The sequence below is a fragment of the Aethalodelphis obliquidens genome, unplaced genomic scaffold (genome assembly GCF_003676395.1).
Source record: "Aethalodelphis obliquidens isolate GAN/ISIS:26980383/991018 unplaced genomic scaffold, ASM367639v1 scaffold25, whole genome shotgun sequence".
In the NCBI taxonomy this organism is placed as follows: domain Eukaryota; kingdom Metazoa; phylum Chordata; class Mammalia; order Artiodactyla; family Delphinidae; genus Aethalodelphis; species Aethalodelphis obliquidens.
This window is the reverse complement of record NW_020837969.1, coordinates 30,779,332-30,798,366: the sequence shown is the minus strand read 5'-3', so window position 1 is coordinate 30,798,366 and position 19,035 is coordinate 30,779,332. Positions and strand designations below refer to the sequence as shown.

Here is a 19,035-nt window from a genome sequence, read left to right as displayed (position 1 = left end):
ATTTCAATAAAATGAGTTTGAATTATAATCTTGAATTCCATAAAGTGTTCTTCTATTGTACATATCAATACCTCTGTTTTTTGATATTTAGTGCACAGGTGATAAATATTTTAATATAAAGTTTTGAAATTAGGACTACAGTATCGTTTATTTATTATCTCAAACCTAATCCAAAATTTTTCCCCTGTCCTGAATTAATTTACAATTATCTAAGCAACATAAAGCAACAGAGGTTACCATCATTGCATTTTGACTAACTTAATGAAAGAAAAAGATGGCCAGCTAGAGCAGAAGCAATAACCAAATAAATAATATTATTAAATTTTATATTATTAAATTTTATTAAATGAAGAATGACATGCTATTTCAGACTGGATGTGTAATTTGACTTCCTAGTAGAAAAAATGAAATGAAAAACACATACCTTAGACACTTGTCAGCAACATTTCTAAGCTCAGAAAACAAAGAAAAGTAATCTCACAACATTCGGCACAAGGTAAAAGGAATTAAACTAGCATCACGTTTCTCTCTGGCAGGACTGAAAGCAATAGGACAGTCCAACAGAGCTTACAAAGTTTTGGGAGAATGGAATTAAAATTTAATAGCTCTGTGACAACAGAGGGATTTTTAATGTGGAAAGGCAACAGTTTTCCATTGTTGATACATGGGACCTCCTCTAAATGAATACCTCCCACATACATTTGTCTTTACTTTTTGAAAAAAGTGGTATTCCAGTACCCTACTCCTCCCATTAAAGTAGACGGACAATGTCATGTTAGAAAGAACATTTATCTAGAATATCAAATCTAAATAGATTATAATTTCCCTGTAACATAAATTTTAGAAAAAATTAACATAATGCATAGAATATCTCAGGAACATCAAAGTCAAAGTAGCTACATTTTGGATGTGTTGTTTTCTTTTTTCCTAAAACTTTGTATTGTAAAATAAGATGTACAAAAACCTGGTCTTACTGTCGTGCTCATTTCATAATGTATAAAAATATCAAATCACTGTGCTGTACTCCTGAAACTAATATACACCTGAAACTAATATAATATTGCATGTTAATTATTACTAAATAAAATGTATCAATAATCTATAACTTTGGTTTGAGATTTTATAAAAAATATTAAGGCTGAAGGCTTAAAAACAGATAATTGAACAAAGGAAACCAAAAGATCAGACCAATAATTATAAGTATAGAAAATAAAAGACAAAACATGAAAATGTAGCTATCCTTTTTGTTTACAGCTCATAGAAAGTTAAAGACAATGCAGCAGCACTTTATATCTTCTAAAACCAATCAATTAAAAATTATAAAATTGAATACTGATAAATTTGGTTAATTTGGGATCATTCATATAATGTTGACTAAATCATACACTAATTTTCTTTTAGGAAAATAGTAACACAAAGAGACCCAAATTATACATTTTAAGAAGTAAAAATTAAATATAAAAGTAACTACAAGTCTGTATTACCAGATTAAAACAGATAAGCAATTGAGAAGAAATAAAATATTTTTTGCAGGAGGATATATTTTCTATCAGAAACCTCTTCATAAGAACATCAGAAATTCTCTAATATGTTTTTTAAGTATACCTTCTGTAAAATATTATATAGCCATAAGTTTTAATTATGTAGAGTATGAGGGAGAACAAATATGTTCACAATATAAGTAAAATATGCATTTATTTGCATGAGAAAATAATAAGTGTTTTTTATTTGAACATGTTACCAATTCATAAGTTGTGAGTGCTTACAATAAATTCAGTACACACATAGTACAATTCACTTAATAGTTTGGATTGGTTAGAAATCAGCTGATTTTCTTTATATTAGTTAGCTATTCTTAGGCCGGGTCTGTTTAAAAGCGACCTAGGTTTTCAGTTCTCCCAAACAGTATAGATTTTGACTTTGAAATACCCACAAAAATAACATGAAATTTAGAACTACGAAAACAAAAGTAACTTACCCCATTTCCTCTGCATTTTGTAGTGGCATTACAATTATACCCCATTAAAGGAACTTCTTTGCAGGTTTTATTTATACAATACTAAAACAGAACAAACAATACTTCATAATTATTCACAAATTTGATGTGAAGAAAGAATTAACTATTTGCTATATACGTACAAAAGATGCTCTTGTTGAGACTTTTTATTATGTATTACTTTGATATTGGTACAAAGATTCTGGCATTCCAATACAAAAATAAACAATAATAACTTTAAGAAACCCCCCCTGAGAGTGCTTGCCTTAACATAGTTTATGTAATAATGTCATATAATTTTGGTTTTGATACTTACAATTGGGAATTGAATTGAGAATCACCATCAGGGGAGTTAATGTTCTGTTATGAATAATTGGTTAGATTAATATTAATGATTTGTCCCCTCAAAAACTGAAACTGGAACATAATTTATTAATTTAGTTTGGGTTTTAAATATAAATTAATATTTTGGATTATAAATTATCATGAATCCCTGTTATAATATTGATCTGAATAATCCAGCAAGAGAAATATTTTAACTTAATTTGGATCCACTGCAAAACCCTTCTTACGTCAAAGTGGGTAATCCAGTGGTAAATTACTCACTTTTTCCCTCATTTACCTTTTTCTGTTTTTTAAACTAGGCTCCTAGCTTATGTTCTTTTGACTTCTTTAAAAATATCAGCATAGGGCTTCCCTGGTGGCGCAGTGGTTGAGAGTCCGCCTGCCGATGCAGGGGACACGGGTTCGTGCCCCGGTCTGGGAAGATCCCACATGCCGCGGAGCAGCTGGGCCCGTGAGCCATGGCCGCTAAGCCTGCGCGTCCGGAGCCTGTGCTCCGCAACGGGAGAGGCCACAACAGTGAGAGGCCCGCGTACCGCAAAAAAATATATATATATATCAGCATAACATATGATGAAATTATTGAAAAGAAGAATATATCAAATAAGAATGAAAATTAGCATTTTGCAATTATTTTCTGAAAATTTACACAGAGCCAATGAGTAAAATGACATTGCGTATGCCAGTCTACTTTTGCCCTTTCTCTTCAATATAATACTGGAAGTTCTAGCCAGAGCAATGAGGCAAGAAAAAAATGAAAGGCATACACATTGTAAAGGAAGAAGTAAAATTATCTCTTTGCAGATGATGTGATCTTGTATGTCAACTCTAAAAGCTCCACATACACAAAATGCCTGTTAGAACTAATCAAGGATTCATTAAAGCTTCAGGATAAAATATTAACATACAAAAAGCAAATACATTTCTTTAACAATGAACATTCTAAAAGGGAAATTAAGAAAACAATTCAGTATAGAATAGCATCCACTATTATTAGACAACTAAACTTAACCAAGGAGCATACACTGAAAACTAAAAAGAAATACTGAAAAAATTTTTAAAAAGAACAACAGAAAAATAGAAAGCTATCCTGTGTTCATGGACTGGAAGATGTAATATTGTTAAGATATCAATACTATCCAAAGCATCTATAAATTCAATGCAGTCTATCAAAATTCCAAAGACATATTTTTTTCATAAATAAAAAGCCCATCCTAAAATGCACATAGAATCCCAAGAGACTCTATATCAAGGGTCCCCAACCCCCAGCCTGTGGACCGGTACTGGTCCCTGGCCTGTTAGGAAACGGGCTGCACAGCAGGAGGTGAGCAGCAGGTGAGCTAATGAAGCTTCATCTGCTGCTCCCCATCGTTTGAATTACAGCCTGAACCATCGCTCGAACTACAGCCTGAACCATCGCTCACATTACCGCCTGAACCATCCCCCCCATCGCTTGCATTACCTCCTGAACCATCCCCCTACCGCACCCCCCCATCTGTGGAAAAATTGTTTTCCATGAAACCAGTCCCTGGTGCCAAAAAGGTTGGGGACCACTGCTCTATATAACCAAAACAGTGTTATAAAACAACAACGTTGGAGGACTCACACTTCCTGATTTCAAAACTTACTACAAAGCTACACCAATGATAACCATGTGTTTCCGGCATAAATTCAGACAAATTGACTAATGGAATAGATTATTTATGGTCAAGTGAATGTACTTAATGCCACTGAATTGTAAACTTGAAAATGGTTAAAGCTGTAAATTTTGTATAATGTATATTTTATCATATTTAAAGAGTTAAAAAAAAAAAAACTTGCACAGAGGCGTTTGGCACTCTTAAATCTCCTAGATAGTCATGATCAAAGTCTCTGGCAATTTTGAAACATTTTCCAAAATTCTCCACCTAATTTTTTTTTTTTTTTTTTTTTTTTTTTGCGGTACATGGGCCTCTCACCGTTGTGGCCTCTCCCGTTGCGGAGCACAGGCCCCGGACGTGCAGGCTCAGCGGCCATGGCTCACGGGCCCAGCCGCTCCGTGGCATGCGGGATCTTCCCGGACCGGGGCACGAACCCGTGTCCCCTGCATCGGCAGGTGGACTCTCAACCACTGCGCCACCAGGGAAGCCCCTCCACCTAAATTTAATCATTTGTGCTTCCTCATTCCTATCAAGCTACACCAGCTAACACAGAATAAGGGAAAATGTACTATCTCTACAAACGCTAGTTTTTCTTATGAATCTAGACTTCTCAAATACCATTAATGTATTTCCACATATTGTTTTTTAGATGATCTGGATGAAATAGAACTATATTCCCAAAAAAGAAAAATCACATGGTTATATCAATTAACACAGAAGAAGTATTTGACAAAACTCAGCACCTATTTATAATGAAAAAAATCTGAGTGAACAAGGAGTAGAAGGGAACTTTCTCAACTTTCTTAAATGTCATATTTAAACCTACAGCTAATAAAACAGCTGATGGTAAATGACTGGAAGTTTTCCCCTAAGATCAGGAAGAAAGCAAGGGTGTCCACTCTCAAGACTCTTATTTAACATAGTACATGAAGCTCTAGCCAGTGCAATAAGCAAGGAAAAACATATATGTGTGTAGACCATAAAAGAAAAAAAAAACTGTCTTTATTTGAAAATGAAGTGATTGTCTACAAAATTCTAAGGACTCTACCCCCAAAAAAGTTCTAGAACTAATAAAATAATGCAGCAAGGTTTGGGGTACAAGTTCAACACATAAAAATTACATTTCTATAAACATGTGAAAGGTGAAATTAAAAACACAATATCACTTCTACTTACTCCAAAGTGAATAAAGTGCTGAGATACAAGTCTAACAAAAGATGCACAACACCTGTATCTTGAACATTATAAAATGCTGATGAAAGAAATCAATGAGCACTTAAATAATTGAAGAGGCTTAGCATATTCATGGATTGGAAGATTAAATGTAGTAAAGATATTCGTCCTTCCCAAATTAAACTATAGCTTTAACACAATTCTTATTAAATTTCTGAAAAGTTTTTTGTTGTCTCATATAAGTTTATTTTACAATCTATATGGAAAAGTGCAGGGCTAAACTAGAATAGCTAAAACTATATTTTGAAAGAAAAATAAAATGAGGAGAATCACTCTGCTTGTTATTAAAGCTTACTGAATTGCTAAAGTAATCAAGAGAATATGATACTGGTGGATGGACAGACATGCAGATTAATTTAACAATCTAGGCAACCCAAAAATAGACCCACAAAAATATACCCAATTTATTTTTGACCAAAGTACAAAAAAAATGAACCTCAACCTAAACCTCACACGTTATAAAATAAACTTAAAATTAAACAAAGACTTAAATGTAAAGCACAAAATTATACATTTTTAGAAAAAAACTGGGAGAATATCTTCATGACCTATGTTTAGATGAAGGGCTTTTAGACTTGACACAAAAAGCATGCTCTATGAAAGGAAAAACTGATAAATTGACATCATGAAAATCAAAAGCTTTTGCTCTGTTAAAGTCTGTGAAGAGGGTACAAAAAAAGCTATAGGAGAAAATATTTGCTTTTCCATATGAGTTTCTCCATCACGTACCTTGCTTCAGCAAAGCAAGCAATCTGAGAAGGCAGGAGAAAGACAGAGAGAGAGAATGCAAAACAGAAGCCACTGTCTTTTTAAAATTAATCTTGTAAGTGACATTCCATAACCCTGCCATACTATCTTTCTCAGAAGCCAGTCACTGTATCCAGAGCACACACAAGGGAAGAGGATTACACTGAGGTGTGAATACCAGGAAGTGGGAGCACTGGAGCATTTTAGAAGCTGTCGACCACAAGAAGCAAGTTTCCAAGGGAATAAAATTGCTGAACTCAGATATAAGAACTAGCTAATTGAGTAACCATTTTAACGTTTTGTTTTATTTTTAATCCAGCAAGTAAGTACTAAATGCCATTTACATGAAACACACTGATTTATAACTGCTGCCTTATGTTTTCTGAAATGTGGGCACTCATACTTCCAGACTGACTCACTATGCCTCTGAACCATTTGTGTTCTCCCTTTATTTTTTGACTACATGAATAGTACTACATGTATGTATGAGCATAAGCTTGTACATCACTGTAACTGTGGTCTCCCAGTACAGACTTCTTGTTTGGTTCTCCCAAATTTCTCAACACTTATATTTTGACCATACACGTAAGCAGAAGAAATATGAAAGCTTGATTATGTTTCTTTGTGAAGCAGGAAAAATTAAAAACTCAAAATTAGAATTTTATGATTTAAAACCATCAGAATTCAAAGACCTAAAGAAAATCACCTGTCAGTTAGTGGAATCTTGTGCTTAAAAACACATCTTCTCACATTAGGACTGATGACAGATTAACCCAAAAATCAATGTGATTGGATAACTGAGGCTTGGTTTAATTATCTTTTCAGTATCATTTGGGAAATAAGTGGCAGCACCAGGTTCAAATCCGTTTTGTATGATTGTGAAAGTCATCATGGAATATAGTGTCTGATAATTACATAATTTAGCACAGATAAAGATAAGTGAACATGTTTTGTTACCATTTGTGGACCACACACAGTGCCATCAGCCACATAGGCATAATCTCTTCCACCTGATCTCACTGATGACCCAATAGTTAGGCATACATGTCCTTGAGTAGATGAATAAACTGCAGATCGAACATCACTTTTGTAAGTAGTATTATGTGGCCAAACACAAGCCAATTTTCCACAAAGAACATCCCTGGAAAGGGAAAGCAAAAAATGTCTTATCGTGTTGTCTTTTAATGAAACAAAGTTTTAAATAAGTATTGTATTACATAAACTGTAATATGTTGTTTAATTGATAGTAAAAAACCAGAAAAATGCCACAATGACATTATTTTATGGTGCACAGCTAAATGTGAAACAATTAATTAGCACTGTAGCAGAATTGAAAACTACACACTGAACTCAAATGTTCAGACCTGCCTTCATTTCCTATTTTAGAACTCAGTTGGGAAAATTCATCACCTGCTCCCACTTTGCTAAAGCTTGACTAGTCTTCCTATTTCTTACCCAACATTTGTTGACAGTGGCTGACTTCATCTATTTACACTTTGCGTATCTTTTGAGCCCCTTCTGATTATGCTCATGGTACCTGCCATGATCTTTAGTCAGTAAATCTATTTAGTACACAGACACTCCGTTTCAATCCCAGGATTCTTCCAACGTGCTGATATTTCCAGTCATTCTGCACTCCTCTCTTAAGAATTCAGAAACTTTTAGATCCCATTTTTTGGCATAAGCATACCAAAGTTTATTCCATAGACAGTTTATTTAGCCATTTATAATCTATCATTGGGTAGAACGCTGGCTTGTCTAAGAGACTTCCAATAGTCCTAGTTTATGCCCTGGAAAATCAATCGATGTCACTTCTTGCTCTTGGAATCACTCAAATCTATCAATTCTTATCCTCAGTGGAAACAACGATTCTTAGTTATTGATATGTGTCTGTGGAGCATGCCATTATTATCTCTCCAAAAGTCTTCCCTTTAGAAATTTCATCCACTTGTCCTAAAAGACCATGGGGGGCTTTTTTCTTTTCTTTTCTTTTCTTTTTTGCCTTGTGGCTTGCAGGATTTTAGCTCCCTGAGCAGGGATTGAACCCACACCCTCTGCAGTGAAAGCACAGAGTCGTAACCACTGGACCGACAGGGAATTCTCCATGGGGTGGCTCTTTAAAATCACAGGGATTAGCTTAATAGCATCAAGAAGTGAAGACTGAAATGAGAGTGGGATTCAATACCCAAATCTCTTTCCAAGTTTTTCTCCCCTCCAGCTTAATTTTTCTAGGTTTTCAGATTGAAATAATTCTTTTGATGGTTGCTCTATTCTTTTTCTATGGAATATATCTTAAACCAATTTTGCATGGTAGGTCTTTTTCTAGTCTGGCTATTGAAATACAAACTCTTCCTCCAAAGTCTGTTCTCTCAAAATTTGCATTTATGGTTGAATTCTTGGAACTGGCACAATCTGCTTAAAGCAGATGAATTGAGCTACTGAATTCCAGTCTCATCTAGTGATTTTATTTTGGGAAAATTCATGTACTATTAGCATCTCAGATGAAGTCCAGATAGGTCATGCCTGCTAACTTTCACAGTTCCTTCCACCTCTCCTTTTCCTTCTTCCATGGTAGTCTTAGACCAAGGATGACACACATGCCTCTGGCCATCAGAGAGAGATTAGTGTGGCTGATTTACCACCATCTCCTGTCTCCGTTGGCATCCACTGTGGTGTAACTCAGTCTGCCTGATCACTGGTGCTCTCAGTTGGTATCTAACAAAGTGTGGCTGATTATACTTTGCTTTGCCTTTTAGAGATAATCAGGGTCTCTTCATGAGATCTCACTTCGTTCATTCATTCATTCATTCATTTTGTGATTCCAGAGCTCCTCTTTTAATCCATTAGTCCTCCTGTGTTGGGGCATGTGGGAAATTCCGCATTCTCTGCACGTCATACTTAACCCATAGTAAACTCATGTGGAGGCAGGTGGTGGAGGACACTTAGTCCCATTGAACTCGACACCTTCTTCGGCCATTTATAATCTTCATAAAGGAACCAAGTTGTTTTTCAACCATGCTGAGTGTGGTGCTTACCTAAGGCTTTTACAGTTTTTCTGACTATGTCCTGGAGGTTAAAGAAAGTCCTACTTCTCCCTGGATCGCCTGACTTTAACTGAGTCTTTTTATATCCTCTTCCCACTCTCTTAGTTCTTGAATTTGGCTCTGTTACTATTCTTTAAACCACTTCCAGGTATAATCACCAGCAAAAAACGGTACCTATGTGTAAAACTTGATGAGTTTGGGGATAAGGACACGCCCATGAAATTACTAGCATCATCAAGGACATAAACATATCCATCACTTCCCAAAGTTTCCTCCTGCCCTTTGTATTATAATTATTATTATTTTGTGTGTGCTAAGAACAATTAACAAAAGATCTACCCTCTTGGAAAATTTTAAGTATACAATGACATATTTTTAAAGCTATGGGAACTAAGCTATATAGTAGATCTCCAGAACTTATTTATCTGCTACTGTCATTTTCTAGCTTTATTGGGGTATAACTGAAAATAAAATTATGTTATTTAAAGTGTACAAAGTGACGATTTGATACATGTATACATTGTGAAATGATTCACCCCACTGAGTGAATTAGCACATTCTTCATTTCACATATTTATCCCATTTTTGTGTGTGAATATGTTTAAGTTCTGCTCTCTTAGTAAATTTCATTTATACAATAATTATATAATAATTGTATTGTATAATTATATAACAATTATATAGTGTTATCAACTATAGTCACCTTGTTATACATTAGATCCTCAGGACTTATTCATCTTATAACTGAAAGTTTGTACCCTTTTACCAACTTCTCCCTAGTTTCCACTGGCAACAGATTTTCGACTCTGTGTTTCTACCAGTTCATTATTTTTTATTTTGAATACACATATAGTTGATACTACTCAGTATTTGACTTTCTCTGTGTGTCTCATCTCACTTAACATACTGCCCCACAGATTCATCCATGTTGTCACAAATGTCAGGACTTCCATCTTTTTAAAAGCTGAATATTCCATTGCCTGTATTCCACATTTTTGATCCATCCATCCCTTGATAGACACTCATTGTTTCCATACTTTGGCTATTGCTGGATCATAAAGTAGGTGTATTTTTAATTTCCATACTGTTTTCCATAGTGGCTGTACCAACTTACATTCCCACAAACAGTGTACAAGTGTTCCCTTTTCTTCACATCCTTGCCAGTATTTGTTCTCTCTTGTCTTTTGATGATAGCTGTCTCAACAGGTGTGAGGTGATATCTCATTGTGGTTTTGACTTGCATGGTCCTCATCATTAGTGATGTAAAGCACATTTTCGTGTACGTCTTGGCCATTTGTATTTTTTTTTTGTGGGGGGGGGGAATGTCTATTTTGGTCCTCTGCCCATTTTTAATAAAGATTATCATTATCATTTTAAAGATATTTTTTGTTATTGATATGTAAGAGTTCCTTGTATGTTTTGGATATTAACCCCTTATTAGATATGTGATTTGCAAATATTGTCTCCTATTCTCTTTCATTTTGTGGATGGTTTCCAGTGCTAAGCAGAAGCTTTTTAGTTTGATGTAGTCCTAGCTGTCTAATTTTTCTTTTGTTGCTTTTGCTTTTGGTGCCTATCCAAAAAATCATTGCCAAGACCAATGTCAAGAAGCTTATCTCCTATATTTTCTTCTAGGAGTTTTACAGGTCTTACATTCAAGTGTTTTTTATCTTCCACTTTGAGATGATTGTTGTATATGGTGTAAGACAGAGGTCCAGTTCAACTTTTTTTTTTTCCTGTGGCAATACAGTTTTCCCTACACCATTTATTGGAAAGTCTATTCTTTCCCCATTTTATAATCTTCACCTCTTTGTTGAAAATTAATTCACTGTGTATGTATGTGTTTGTTTCTAGGCTATTCTGTTCCATTGATATATCTCAGTTTTATGCCAGTATAATGCTCTTTTGATTATTACAGCTGTATTATATTAAATAGAAGTGACAAGAGAAGGCATTATTGTCTTTTTCTTAATCTTAGGGGTAATACTCCCAGCTGTTACTGTTAAGTACACTATTAACTGTGGGTTTGCCATATATAACTTTCATTATGTCAAGGTGCAGTCTTTCTACTCTAATGTGTTGAGAGTTATTATAACGAAAGGATGTTGAAATTTTTCTAATGCCTTTTCTGTGCCTACTGAGATGACCATATGATTTTTACCCTTCCCTTTGTTAATGTGGTGTATCACATTCATTGATGTCTGGGTATTGAACCATCCTTGCATCCCTGGGATATTTCCCACTGGATCACGGTGTATGTTCCTTTCAAAGTACTGTTAAATTTTTTATTTAAAAAAAATTTTCTTTGCATCTATGTTCATCAGGGATATTATTTCTCTTCCTGTTATGTCCTTGTCTGTCTTTGGTATTAGAGTAATACTAGCCTTGTAAAATGAGTTTGGAAGTGTTCTTTTCTAGTTTTTGGAAGACTTTCACAAGAATTTGTTAATTCTTTTTTTAAATGTTCGGTAGAATTCCCCAGCGGACTTGTTTGTTGGGAGGTTTTCAATTGCCAGTTCAAACACCTTATTTGCTATTGGTCTGTTCAGATTGTCTGTATAGTACATATAGTATACTCCAGTATTTCTCCCTACAGGGAAAAACTGGGTAATGGGCATTTTTGCCTGCTTCTTATGTACCGGGCCTGGGGGTACAGCAGCAGAGTGTGTATGTGTAGGGGTGTTCCTGTGTCCATTAAGAAGTGCTTATTTGATTTCTACAATAAATGGGACTCATTAATGGAAGTGCCATTGATTAACAGTGCCAACCTGTCTGGAAGCCTGTTTCTTGGGTGTTAACTGCAAAAGCTGTGGTGCAGACATGTGTACAAGCTTCCAGCAGAAGATACTGGTGATTTGAATTAGGCTACAGGGAGATGCTGGAGGAGGAGGCTGCTGGCATTCCTGGTCCCTGGGCAGGCTCAAAGGCAGGCCTTAGAAGCTTTTTAAATTAGAAGGCTGATTCTCAGTCAATAGCTTTTAAAGCATGCACACAGACCCCTTTCCAGGTAAGACTGGAGATGGGCATTTTTGTCTGCTCCTTCTGTGCTGAACCCTGAGGGCATATCTATGAATGGAAGTCCCTTTGGCTATCAGAGTAAGATGACTTGGGGATCTGACCCTCAGGCAGCAGTGCAAAAGCTGGGGTGTAGAAATGTGTACAAGTTCTTTATAGGGAGATAGTGGTGACTTGGAGTGGGCTACAAAGAGATTGCAGGGAAAGTGTCTATCAGTTTCTCGAGTCTCTGGGGAAGACTGCAGTCAGCTCCTAGATGTGTGCTAACTTAGAAACCTAACCTTCAGGTAGCAACTTTCTTAGTATGCAGATGGAAGCCTTTCAGGGAAAGACTAGGAGATGGGTGATTTCATCTGTTCCCTCTGCACTGAGCCCACTTTCTACCTTCAGTAAGAAACATTAAATTTCTCTTAGTCTAGTCTCCTTACTAACACACTAGTAGGGAAAAAAATAAGAAAAAGGAGAACTGAGTTGCATAGAAGGAAAATACACATAATGTTATTTGAAAATATTCTCCAGATATACGATTTACGTCCATTACTATTTAGTGTCTCTTGACAAGAAATATATAATTTTTATAACTCAATGAAACAATCATTTTCTATATACATACTTCTGTTCACAAGGTAATGGTTGGGAGTTTTTAAAACCACAGTTTCCAAGACTATTACGCAGAGAATTAACTTCTTCAAAACAGGCAAATGGAGCACCTTGAGCACCTTAAAATGAAAACATGTCCTAAATTATTATTCTCGATGCCAATAAAACATTTGTCGATAAAATACTAATGAAACTCATTGCATAAGCAAAAAAAGTCATGGTCTTGATCATGCTATTTTTTTTTTTTTTTTTTCCCTGTGTGTTCCCTGTCAATGCAAGTGGAAAGAAACAATTGTCTTATCTGACAGAAAATAGAAAATTATTATATCTATTGTAGTAAATTATGTTATGGTTAAAAATAATTTGCTGACCCCTCCCTGTGGGAATGCATCCTTCCTAGTCCAATGTACGTCAGGCTTGACCTTGTAACTTGCTCTGCTTAATGAAATGAGAGATTTGAGATGTCAGTTGGGGCAAAACCGTCAGAACTAGTAGATTGAGTGCCATATTCTCTTTTTCTTCTCTGATGGGGGACAAGCAATGTTTCAAGTAGAGGCTCATCAGTCAGTCTGGGTGTCATAGTGAAGAGTAAGTGTATTAGATATGGAAATCGCAGAGGTTTGAGGTTCATTTCCATTTCAACAAACACAGGAATTGGTATGTAGATGTGTAATTCTACTGCAAAATATGCCTAAAATGTGGCATTGTAGTTGAAGCCTGGCAGCAGGGGGCAAGAAGGAGAGTAATGCTCGCTGTGCAATGCGGAAACTTCTGGAGAATGTGTCTTGGTTACTCTTGGCTGAATGTGACCAGATGGTACAAATACTCAAGAGAGAGATAAGGGAAACTCAGATAAGAATCAGTTATTTCAGAAACGGTAATAAAAAGAAATAGAGAAAGTTCAGAAATGTGTCCCCCCTACAGGCATTGGGTTGGAGGATGACGGATGCTGGCTGCTGTAACCTGGCTAAGTCATTGTGTCGATGTGATTGTTCTGTGTCTAATCCATGGTGGGTGCTTCTCTGGTGGGTATTAACCTGGTGGATTAATACAAAGATCTTCACATTTTTTGTTCATGTCCACGTGTCTATCCACTTACTTCTATCCCAGAACTCTTGGCTCTAATCTTCCAATCTTCCAACATCCAGGCTTCCCACCGGCCTGCTTGGCCCTTTGTCACTGTCCATGGGTACCCCTCTAATCCAAACTCTGGCCATTTCTCCTTCATGGGAAATGGATGATCACGTGGTCAAAATCTTTTAAGGCATCCTCCCAAGTGAGGCTGCAGTGTGGCTACTGTCTTTTTTCAACTTATAACCAGTACTGAGCCAACACACCTGTATAAACAAGGCTGGGCTTGTTCCTCCTGCGTCTGCTGCTCATAATGAGAGCCCATGTATCTGCTGGTCAGAGCCGAGGAAGAAGCAAAGGTGGAAGAGGGTAGAAAGACATACTGATCTAGATTTCCTGTTCATGAATTTGTCTTCTGCCCTCTCTTTTTCCTGAGCTTGAATCCAGATGAACGAATGACTTCTACCTATTGAACCATCTAACTCAGTGGATTTGACATAACTGAGCTTACGATGCATAGTTCTCAACAATTGGTCACTTGATGTCCGAAAACCAGGTTTTTTACCTCTACAGGGGCCAGTAGTGTGCCCAGAGCTGTTCTGTCAAATTGGTATAATTTTCCAGTTTAGACGGCACAGCTCTGCTCTAGAACCCCAGGGAACTGCATTGTTATTCTCCCGAGAGGCCTGGTAGAAGCCCCACACGGCATTTTTCTTTTTCTCATAACCCACACTTCTGGTATTGGATTTCTCTGTTTTATGATTAAAAATGCAGGGCTGTCTGCACTGCAGCTTGGATATGCTGCAGAGGCCTTTCCTGTTTTTACCTCCCTCGATTTTAGCAATGTTTCAGGCCAACCGGTAAATGGAATCAAGCGGCACTTCCCCATCTACTGCCTCTAGAACCCACAGAGGCCTACCAGGCACTGGACTTGTTTCTCTGTCATATGAAATGCAAGATACATACAGTTTGTCTTCTACTTTGTAGAGGGTGTCAGGTCATGCCTCTGATCACTGGACTCCTAAAATTTTACTGATGTGATGGGTTCCTAAATATTTCTTGAGTCTTATCTCCTGCCCCTCGTAGTACATGCATCTTACTTAGTCCTCCAACATTCTAGCTACACTTTGCTTATTTGGCCGGGTTAATACAAGAATCAATGATAAGGTGGATCAAAGTGACATTTTCTGGGATGTCCAAATCTCTTCAACTACATTATGACTGAAGGCAGGAGAGAGTAAACACAGCCCTGGAGCAAAACCCTAAATTAAAGACATGTGAATTCCATGTGAATGCAAACTGTTTCTAATTCTCTTTTCAGATAGGAATAGGAAAGAATATATCTGCCAAATCAATGGCTATGCTCCTACCACATAGTGGAGGTCACGCTGATCTGCTCCAGCACAGACACCACACCGGCAGCGTGGGTGCGTTACTTAATCTACTACTTGCCTGCATTTGCAATAGATTACTATTATCTTCCAGGGACCATCTGGTTTCTGCAGGGTCAACTTAATGACCCAACTGGGTCATTAAATGTAGACATTATATAGCCAACCACGTCTGCATCCTTTAGATCTTTAAGGGAAGCAATAACTCCTGGAAAGGCTATCTCCGTGGCCTTACCAAACAGACCAAGGAGCTAATGATGGCACTGCACAAACTACCATCATGTCAACCCCAATGATACACTCTAGGACTGAGAAAGGATTACCAAACGGATTTGTGGACCTGGTGGACCCATTATAAACTGAAACTTGGCACAGACTTTATTTGTTCTCGGACCCCTCAAAGTCCCTGCTCTCACAGAGAGACCATGATGAAACTGGGTTTCCAGGTACACATGCCAAATCGGACCTTGTCCACCAGTTTCCAAAATGCTTGGTTATTTCCCTTTCCCCAGTGAACAAACCCCTGATTAAATGGTTGTCGGTCCCATGTGGGGGTGCACTAGGAGAACTGTTCACATGTATATTTGCCAAAGTGTTGTGTGGTTTTCCTTCTGGGCCTTTTAGTGCCCATTCAGTCAATGGTTCTGAAAACTGGCAAAGACAAATAACATTTTCAAATACAAATGAGCATCGAAAAAGCAAAAAACAAGAAACAACCAAATAAAAAGTAACATCCTAAAAGCACAGCATACAGAAAATCGCACTGACCTGTCATTTATGAGAGATCATAGCTCTGCAGCTCTGGCTGAAATTTGGTTAAGTCAACTTAATCTGAAACTTGTTACTAAAGACAAGTTTCAAATAATTAGAAAGACGATACGAATCACATACCATGTATTTGGTACAGACTATGAACCTTGTATTACAGCTGGGCAAATAACTGAAATTTGGTGTTATACTACCTTTACTCAATTAGCAAATGATTATATTTGAACGTCAGTAATTTTGATCTATTCAAATTTAATTTAATTCTTCTAAAAATACAAAATCATGTTGGAGTATTATCAATAATGACTGTCTAAAAAGCAAGCATATATGCATGAGCTTTCGAGTCAGTCTCAAAAACTGTTTAAAAAGCAAAATATAAAAATGAATTTTGATCAGTTGCCTAAGACTACTGTTATCCTAGCAGTTCTTCCGTGAGGAAATATGATTATATGTGAATGAAATTCACTCTGAACTTTTAAAGTTTCAGGCCATTAAAATTAGATTATGAATGTGTAAAATAAAAGGAAATGAAGTAAACTTTCAGAATCTACTGACTTGCCATTCCAATCTCTATATACATAAATACAGCTCCTAATTTGAGCTGTAAACATGGATTTTTGCCCAGGTAGCTAAAACCAAAAATCAAATCATGAGGAAAGGAATGTACAATATTATCCTGGAAAATCTGAAACACTCCTACAAAAACTAACCTTTTTTCATTCCAAGTTAATCTTTATTGACCTTGTGATTCAAGTTTTTCCACTTCTAGAGTTGTGTGATATGTATTATTTCCTACAGAGGGATCCAAATTTAAGGCAAAAGAAATATGTAAGACAGGCCCCTCCAAGCCTCCGCCCAGGTGCCCTGGGACCTGGCACCTCCCATCAGGGGGCCAACGCCAGACCCAGGACCCCACAGGCCTTGCAGTCCACCCAGAGGGTACCCTTTGAGCATACAGCTCTGGAGAACAGAAGGGAGTGTGCTGCTGGGCCCCAGAGAAAGTGTGTGACAAAATGTAACCAACCCACCTAATACATAGAAATAAAAACAGAGAATCAGGCAAAATGAGGCAAAGAAGGAATATGTTCCCCCAGAAGAAGAACAAAACTAAGTGGAGATAAGCAGCCTTCTTGATAAAGAGTTCAAGGTAATGATCATATTAATACTAATTTTAATTTTAATTTTAACACTTAACTTTGTGTTGGAAAACTGTCAAGTCACAGTGGAAGATAATGTTTCTAAAACTCAAATTTTTAGTTGAAAGTCTGAGTTTTACCCTTGGCAACAAATTCTGCCAGTTGTTTTCCTTGAAGTCACAGGCTCACCTCACTCATTTTTGATAAAGTGTCTGCCAAACACCCAACTCTTATAAACATAGTTTGTCTCAATTATGATTTTAAGTAAAAATGGTGTTCCATGACACAAGTGGCTAGTTCAGCTCACAAATCAACCAACTGCACAGGTGCTTTCCCACGTCCTCCCGTACGCAACAGAAGCGCTTTATGTATCCTTCCCACCTATCATGCAGAACATTAAGACGATGAGATGTACTCAGAACTGAGGCCTAATAAAATTACTAATTTCTACTGCTTCATCAAAGACAAGAAAAAGAGAAATATATAAGAAAGAGCGATACCTTTTCCAAATATCTTGGCACACTGGTTATCGGTAGTTTGGCATCGTCCATTGTAACAGTATGCAGTTCCCAACCTGCACAACTGGCCGTTCATGGCATACGTGTCAGGAATGCAATCACTGGAAGTCCCATTGCAATACTCGGTAAAATCACACTCTTGATCAACACTTTTTCTACAGGGAGTGCCTGCTGCTGATATCTAGGAGGAAAATGAAAATCATGTTCCGTGAATGGCTATTCTCAATTACTTACTGAAGAGAAAATGAGATGTGTCTGATTATTGATACCTGAGGGAATAACAGAGACCGAAGGCTGAGTAGGAAAAGGCAGGTGCGGTATTCATGATGAAGCCTGAAGAAAAGTAACTGTCTCAAAGGACAAAAGGACCCCTCCAACAGAGCTCTGTGTTCTACATTGAGAGGCCGTCAGACTAACCAGCATTTGGAGGGAGACTACACAGATTAGTTTAAACATACTTGTTCCTCAAAATTGGAGCAACATTGCCTCTACCATTTTCTTCTTGGAGAGACCCAGGAGACAAACTAGCGGGTTTCATACACACTACTATATTTAAAATAGATAACCAACAAGGACCTACTGTATAGCACAGGGAACTCTGCTCAATATTCTATACTAACCTAAATGGGAAAAGGATTTGAAAAATTTACTAGAACTGGAATTAAAATATTTTGCATTATGGAACTTGATTTCTTATCCAAACATATGTCTTGAAGATCATATCATATATATATATATATATTTTTTTTTGTGGTACGCGGGCCTCTCATTGCTGTGGCCTCTCCCATTGCGGAGCACAGGCTCCAGACGCGCAGGCCCAGCGGCCATGGCTCACGAGCCCAGCCGCTCCGCGGCATGTGGGATCCTCCCGGACCGGGGCACGAACCCGTGTCCCCTGCATCAGCAGGTGGACTCTCAACCACTGCGCCACCAGGGAAGCCCCCGAAGGTAATATCATATTATTGCATGCAATTTAGCCTGCATTTATTAACTCTTGTACAATATACAATAATTTATGTAATCATTCCAATACCAGTAAATATTAAGTTTGCCTTTATGGTTTGCTATTGCAAATAATCCTGAAATTAATATATTTTTCCTGAGCTTTCCACACATGGTCATGTTTCTAGGGTATATACGTAAGAGAGAAACTCATGATGATGAATTAACTTGATAATTTATACTCTATTCAAAGCTATGCAAAAATTGCTCAGGAAAGGGATTATAACAATTCAAAATTCCACAAACACTGTGCAGATAAGAGCTCTATCCCCATTTCTTAGACAATATCTGGCATTGTTGTTTTTAAGATTGCCATTTGGATGATACTGCGTTATCATTTTTATTTATGTTTATCTTAATTACTGCAGACGATCAGTGAACACATTGAGCAATTCTACTTTTCATTGTTGTAAATTGCCTGGGCACTCCCTTTGCCTGTGTGCGTGTGTGTGTGTGTGTGTGTGTGTGTGGTGTGTGATTCGACTTTTACTTATTAATGTGTGAGGGTTCTTTGCATATTCTCTATGCTACA

At 37.0% G+C, this 19,035-nt stretch overlaps 1 protein-coding gene across 1 annotated transcript in view; it reads right to left on the bottom strand.

The window, feature by feature from the left end:
- Nucleotides 1–19,035, bottom strand: part of LOC113628893 (disintegrin and metalloproteinase domain-containing protein 18-like) — a 78,910-nt gene that overhangs the window by 12,658 nt on the left and 47,217 nt on the right. Inside the window, exons 14-17 of the mRNA XM_027122890.1 lie at nucleotides 17,484–17,682; nucleotides 12,631–12,736; nucleotides 6,916–7,099; nucleotides 1,979–2,059 (exon numbers count right to left, since the gene is read on the bottom strand). Of these exons, the coding sequence (XP_026978691.1) occupies nucleotides 1,979–2,059; nucleotides 6,916–7,099; nucleotides 12,631–12,736; nucleotides 17,484–17,682 (570 nt within the window). The remainder of the gene's footprint in view (nucleotides 1–1,978; nucleotides 2,060–6,915; nucleotides 7,100–12,630; nucleotides 12,737–17,483; nucleotides 17,683–19,035) is intronic.